Here is a 7,500-nt window from a genome sequence, read left to right as displayed (position 1 = left end):
GACACTAGTTCAGCGGGTGCTGTGAACTTATCATTAAAGCCAGCTGTGACCTCAGTGAACCCTTTGTATCTCGCAACACAAGAAGGCAGTCACAGCCTGCCCTCTGAAGACAATTCTCTTTCTTCATACAAAACTACATTCATCTAATTACACTTACATTCTTCAGGTAAAATTTTGAATAGGAAAAAAAAAGTGACTCCTATACCATCCTCAGAGTCCCGTTCTTTTGTTTCCCATTCAGCTTGCTTGGGAGACCGGCACCTCAGTGGGCCTTTTTTAACAAAGTTTTTGTTGCCCTTGGCCAGTCTTCCCGCTTCCAGAAAAAAGAAAAAAACATACAGGCCAGGTAGTTAACATCCAACGTAGAATAATAAGATCGCAGAAGAATGACCCTAAATGGATGACGGGTAGGTTAAACCAGTGCATAAGATCGAAGAGAAGTATATATAGGAAATTAAAAGGATATGTTTAAGATCACAGTGGGACCGCGTGCGCTTTGTGGGCCCCAGGGTTCTCAAGCTTACGAGTTCGAATCCTGGTCACGGTCCGAGGTTACGAAGGGCATCCACTCGGGGTAATTGTTACCAAATGCCAACACCAAAGTCCTCCTGACTTCTCTGTCAGGAGGCACCGTCCTAGCCCTAATATAATAAGGAAACCGGGCGTAAAAAAAAAAATAAAATAAAAAATAAAAAATAAAAAAGAAGAAATAATGAATTAGTTATAAATTATAATTCAGAAGTTAACAAAAAAAAAAAAAAAAAACAATAGAAGGTAGCCAGCCAGGCAAAGACTGATCCCAGGATGTAGGTATATAGGACGAAGAAATGAGAATAAATAAGACCATTCAAGGCAGCTGATTGGGAGCTGGTTAGTTCTGGGGAAGAGATTGTAAAATTATGAACGAGTATATAATAAGTGTCTTCACCCAGGAAAACATGTAGGAAAGGCCAGATAGTGAATAAATTTTGGAGCAGAAGCGAGTGATTAGAATGTGATGCTCTTATAAGTGACACTAAATCTGTATGCGTACGTATATGAAATTTTTTAACTTTTCAAACACACACACACACACACACACACACACACACACACACACACACACACACACACACACACACACACACACACACACACACACACACACACACACACACACACACACACACACACACACACACACACACACACACACACATGAAGAGGGACTACTAAATAAGCTGATGAGAAGACAGCTTGACGGTCAGACAAACAGCCCACACTCTTCTCCGTGTCGACCATGAAGCATCACTTGCAGAATAACTACAAATGTAAAGTGGCGTCCTACTGGCAGTGGAGAGAGATGGCGGGATCCTCTGCGATTCACCTTTATGTCACTTCTGATAAATTCAAACGTGAGCAATTTATATCATTGAAAATAATATATATATATATATATATATATATATATATATATATATATATATATATATATATATATATATATATATATATATAGATAGATAGATAGATAGATAGATAGATAGATAGATAGATAGATAGATAGATAGATAGATAATTATTTCTTACACACTTATTTTTCTGTGAGATATCATGCCTATCGAATAACCACACTTAATCACTCACTTGTCAAGTACACCACATCCACACAACGAACGACTTCTCACCTCTATCTCTTCATGCTCCTTCCACTCCCAGACAACACACTGAGAGAGAATGGAGAAAACTCGAAAGGCAGACTTATATTGACTATAGCCGCTCTTTATTATCACTGCCAGACATTCGTATGAGCTCGATGACGGGTTCAGGTCACCACAGACAATTCTCGATCATGACTCTGATAGTATTGGATTTTTAAGCTGGGTCCAAGTGGAAGGCTGGGAGCTGGCGATGTTCGACACAGACAGTGCTGCATCATTTCACCTTGTCTAGTGTGTGTGTGTGTGTGTGTGTGTGTGTGTGTGTGTGTGTGTGTGTGTGTGTGTGTGTGTGTGTGTGTGTGTGTGTGTGTGTGTGTGTGTGTGTGTGTGTGTGTGTGTGTGTGTGTGTGTGTGTGTGTGTGTGTGTGTGTGTGTGTGTGTGTGTGTGTGTGTGTGTGTGTGTGTGTGTGTGTGTGTGTGTGTGTGTGTGTGTGTGTGTGTGTGTGTGTGTGTGTGTGTGTGTGTGTGTGTGTGTGTGTGTGTGTGTGTGTGTGTGTGTGTGTGTAGCAATACAGACAAAAGATAACACCGTCTGGGCGAGCATGCATTATTATGTACTCTAGTGCAGACTCATTACTTCAGGCACTTGATAACTAAACTCATTGCAGACGGCATCAGGTGACTACCAAGAAGGAAAAAAAGTATAGTCTGACTCAAAGCGATCATCGTTTGCTTAGGTTTTCACCAGCCACATTTATTGAAAACTAACTATAGATACAGATCAAAAGTAAAGGAACCGGTCCAATTAAAATTGATGTACATCTTTAAAAGCAAGTCAGGATAAGCCGATAAGTAGGTAAATCGCTTCAAATATGGAAAAAAAGATTGCTAGAAATACAGATAACAGGTGAACAATAGTGGTGGTCATTGCGGTAACTACAGAATGGCTACAGTATAATACAGTAGAGGAAATAGTACATCACCTTTATGACGCATCGTTTTCCTGTAACTTAAACTTTCCAGAGTCGTCTTTACATTTCCGGTGTGGCCAGCGTGACATGTGCACGTGTAAATAGTATACAGGTGAAAGCACATGCATGTCCTTACTTCATACATAACGTTACGATACTCACAACAGCAGAGATATTCAAATAAATATAAGAGAAGAAGTGAACGTAACTTACAAGTCTTCAAACTTACATAGATTATGCAGACGATGAAGAGCGGATAGCATAAACATGTGAAAAAAAAAAAAACGAGACAGAAAAGTGAATCACTGCTGAAAGGAATCTACCTCTCTGAGTTGAGAAGAGCGCCCACACATTTTTCATTATTCTAGAAACAAGTCTTCATATTCATATAGAGGCTAGAAGCAAAAAATCAATTTTCTTTTGAGTGAAGAAAAATAAATGAACGAATAAGTAAATACCATTCTAGACCATGCAGATGTTAAGAATAAGCACAGTAGTAGAACAACACTAGCAGTCTCTGGCACCAGCGTAACACTGATAGGGAACAAAGGCAAGGGAAAACTGGGGAGGGGGCAAAAAGTAGGGCAGAAGCTGGGAAGTATCACCTGGATCTTCACAAACACAAAGAGGATAGGATAGCGAGGCACAGAGGAGACAATGGGGAAATGATAGTAATAATAACTATAAATATGATACAACGAAAGTTTTATATGACGGTAGATGTGTGTGTGTGTGTGTGTGTGTGTGTGTGTGTGTGTGTGTGTGTGTGTGTGTGTGTGTGTGTGTGTGTGTGTGTCATTCACCGACGGTCGTTTGCTGGTCTCCCAGCCACCTGTTCCCCTCATACTGACCGATCTTCGGGTAGGACTGAGACTACTCACGCCCCAAACACTGCCACAACCCCTGCAGTTATATACCGTACCTACTTGCTGCTGGGTGAACGGGGGCTACTCATCAAGAAGTTTACTCATTTTACTTCATTGTGCCGGGGACTCGAGCCTTCTCGGTTGTGAGCTGAGCGTGCTACCAATACTCTATCGGTGTGTGTGTTTCACTGTTTGATCTGCTGCAGTCTCTGACGAGACAGCCAGACGTTACCCTACGGAACGAGCTCAGAGCTCATTATTTCCGATCTTCGGATAGGCCTGAGACCAGGCACACACCACACACCGGGACAACAAGGTCACAACTCCTCGATTTACATCCCGTACCTACTCACTGCTAGGTGAACAGGTGCTACACGTGAAAGGAGACACACCCAAATATCTCCACCCGTGTGTGTGTGTGTGTGTGTGTGTGTGTGTGTGTGTGTGTGTGTGTGTGTGTGTGTGTGTGTGTGTGTGTGTGTGTGTGTGTGTGTTGGTGGTGGTGGTGGGGACAGAGTAAATCATCACATTAATATTGCTGCGTGACCGAATGCATGAAATTCTTAACTAATTAAAATTTAAACATTTATTTATGTTATCAATTACATGTGATATTGCCAGTTCAGTTCACCAACTGAATTCAGATTTTTCGGTCTTTATTTATTTACCTATTTTTCAATTCATATAGTACTGTTTATCACAGAGTTTATGCTAGACAAGCTGTACTATACTCCAGCATGTAGACAGCATATACCTACGCATGAAATATTACATGTCGAAAACAATTTGTATTTATATTTTTTTTCATTAAACTGTGGACTACATTCCAATAGAAATTAATCCTAGGTGAAAAAATAGATTACAGTCAAATGTCACTGAGATAAAATGCCATAATTGACGTTATTGGAACAACTAAAAAAAATTAAAAAGGGCATAACTAAGTAAAACACGTCAAAAATCAATGCAGCATTCACCATATTTTAATGAAACTTCTTGACAAAATTCAAGTAGTGCATGAGATTAAAATGTAAGTGGTGTGGCCCACTGACTTATCGCAGGGTGGGACGAAAGAAGCTGAGGTAAGGAAGACGCTGCAGGTGGTGTCTGCGAAGGGATATGTCATAGAGTGACCAGATGACGGAGGTGCCTTAATATATATAAATAGTCTGCGTGTCACCTAGCAGCCATTCACTGTCTGGCACAGTAGCAAACATGAAGCTCTTGGTCCTGTGCGCTCTGGTGGCCGCCGCTGCCGCTTGGCCCCGCTTTGGCATGATGGCCGATTCCCCGGGTAAGTTAATAGCACTGCAGTAAACACTAACATTAAATAATTCTTGTGAAAATGTCGATTACCACTATATTCATCTGATATAAGGCAGTAAAAAAAATAGCTCATTGGGGATGCAAAGACATCGCCCGTTCTAAATAGGACCATAATTTGTCCAAACATTAACCATATCATCATATATTTAGTACTTTATTCTCAGGTAACAACCTCCATTTAATATTCAGTTCATATCCAATGCTAAAATAAAGCCCGACTACTGTGAAATACATCTTGATTGATTCATAAACCCTGATTCAATAATGTGGCCATTCAAAAAGCCAATAACGTTATATTTTTACATAAGTGACAGCAACATAACAATCAAAACATCTTTGTTCACGTGCTATGTCTTTATAATACCGTATCAATCCTTAAACAATGTTATACCCATTATTAATCCTTTAAACAGTGACAATGTTAAAATATAAAACAATTCTCTCTCTCTCTCTCTCTCTCTCTCTCTCTCTCTCTCTCTCTCTCTCTCTCTCTATCTATCTATCTATCTCATCCACACAGGGCATATTGTAACCCCGGCACAGAATGTTATCAACGGCCTCCTCCAGAAGGTTTATGAAGATATTCACGATCAGGATCTAAAGAGGCTTTCCCAGACCTTCGACCCTCTCTCCGGCCACTATGATGACGGTGGTGTCTTTGTCAGGCGGCTCATGAATGAATTCAACGAGAACCGCTTGCTGGAGAAGAAGCACTGGTTCTCGCTCTTCAACACCCGCCAGCGGCAGGAGGCTCTCATGCTCTACGACGTGCTCGAACACTCCACAGACTGGGACACCTTCGCTGGCAACGCCGCGTTCTTCCGTGCTCGAATGAACGCGGGCGAGTTTGTCTACGCCATTTATGCTGCCGTCATACACTCTCCTCTGACAAAACACGTGGTGCTGCCGCCTCTCTATGAGGTTACTCCTCACCTCTTCACCAACAGCGAGGTCATTCAAGCAGCTTACGAAGCCAAAATGATGCAGAATGCTACCACTATCAGGTCCCATTTCACCGGCAGCAGGAGCAACCCTGAGCAGCGCGTGGCCTACTTCGGCGAGGACATTGGGCTGAACACTCACCACGTCACCTGGCATATGATGTTTCCCTTCTGGTGGAACGATGCCCATGAAAGCCACCACATTGACCGCAAGGGCGAGAGCTTCTTCTGGGTCCATCATCAGCTCACCATTCACTTCGACGCTGAGCGTCTCTCCAACTACTTGGACCCCGTCCATGAACTCCACTGGGACGAAATTATCCACGAGGGCTTCGCTCCCCACACCATGTACAAGTACGGCGGCAGCTTCCCCACACGACCAGACAATGTCCACTTTGAGAACGTGGAGGGTGTGGCGCACGTGCGCGACATGTTGATCCTGGAGAGCCGCATCAGGGATGCCATCGCTCATGGCTATATCACCGGTAGGGACGGGTCTGTCATCAGCATCAGAGACGCTCATGGCATCGACATCCTTGGTGACGTGATTGAGTCCTCCACTTACAGTCCCAACCCCGAGTACTACGGCTGCCTGCACAACACTGCTCATGTCATGCTTGGCCGTCAGGGCGACCCTCATGGCAAGTTCGATCTCCCTCCCGGTGTCATGGAGCACTTCGAGACCGCCACACGCGATCCTGCTTTCTTCCGCCTCCACAAATACATGGATAACATCTTCAGAGAGCACAAGGACAGTCTTACCCCCTACACCAAAGAGGAACTCGAGTTCTCCGGAGTCTCTGTCAATAGCATCACCATTAAAAGCAAACTCACCACCTTCTTTGAAAACTATACATACAGCCTCGTTAATGCTGTAAACGACTCTCCTTATGCAGGGGATGTGCCTATCAATACCGTTATACTTCGTCTTGCACATAATGAATTCCAGACTGAATACAAAATTGACAACAACAACGAAAGAGAGGTAACGGCAACCATGCGCGTTTTCATGTGGCCCAAGTATGACAACAACAAAGTTGAGTTCTCTTTCAATGAGGGACGCTGGCACGCCATTGAAATTGACAAGTTCTGGGTTAAACGTGAGTATTTTTTTTGCACTTTCCTTCTAATTATTGTTGTATGAATTAATTTTTATTGGATGAATTAATGATTATCTAACTTTATTCGACAGGAACCAGTATCATGACAAATATTAAGATTGATTTTTCCCCAGTGTCTCCTGGACAGAACAGCTTCACACGTTCCAGTAAGGATTCAGCAATCACTGTTCCAGACGTGCCAAGCTTCCAGATGCTGATCAACAAGACGAAAGAAGCAATGATATCCGGCTCTGAGCTCCGCCTCGATGAGTACCACAGCAGCTTGGGCATTCCCAACAGATTCCTACTCCCAAAGGGCACAACTGAGGGCATGGACTTCCAATTTGTGGTTTTTGTCTCTGATGGCTCCAAGGACATGGCCGTCGAGGGCCTCCTCGAGAACACTTCTTTTAACCACTATGGCTGTCACGATGGTAAATACCCCGACAAGATGCCGCACGGCTATCCGCTAGATCGCCGCGTCGACGACGAGCGTATCATCACTGGCGTCTCCAACTTCAAGACCATGGTTGTCAAGGTGTTCCATACGGATGCATCCCGCTAACACCACAGAAATCCTTCGCAGCCCATCATGCTGAGATGATTTTCTGACATCGTTAAGCAATATTATCTTAATAATAATCATTGACTTAGTTCAA

The 7,500-nt window shown here is 43.1% G+C and overlaps 2 protein-coding genes across 2 annotated transcripts in view; one reads left to right on the top strand and one right to left on the bottom strand.

Annotated features, from left to right (window-relative positions):
• The window catches only part of LOC123519963 (hemocyanin subunit 2-like), a 130,658-nt gene that overhangs the window by 72,395 nt on the left and 50,763 nt on the right, over positions 1 to 7,500 (bottom strand). The window lies entirely within an intron of this gene.
• The window catches only part of LOC123519966 (hemocyanin subunit 2-like), a 2,995-nt gene continuing 112 nt past the window's right edge, over positions 4,618 to 7,500 (top strand). The window contains exons 1-3 of the mRNA XM_045281722.1: positions 4,618 to 4,768; positions 5,321 to 6,841; positions 6,976 to 7,500. The exon at positions 6,976 to 7,500 is cut by the window's right edge and continues 112 nt beyond it. Coding sequence (XP_045137657.1) covers positions 4,690 to 4,768; positions 5,321 to 6,841; positions 6,976 to 7,406 — 2,031 coding nt within the window. The 5' untranslated portion in view covers positions 4,618 to 4,689 and the 3' untranslated portion in view covers positions 7,407 to 7,500. The remainder of the gene's footprint in view (positions 4,769 to 5,320; positions 6,842 to 6,975) is intronic.

This window comes from Portunus trituberculatus, chromosome 46, assembly GCF_017591435.1.
Source record: "Portunus trituberculatus isolate SZX2019 chromosome 46, ASM1759143v1, whole genome shotgun sequence".
NCBI lineage: Eukaryota > Metazoa > Arthropoda > Malacostraca > Decapoda > Portunidae > Portunus > Portunus trituberculatus.
The sequence above is the reverse complement of the archived record's forward strand: the minus strand, read 5'-3'. Positions and strand labels throughout refer to the sequence as shown.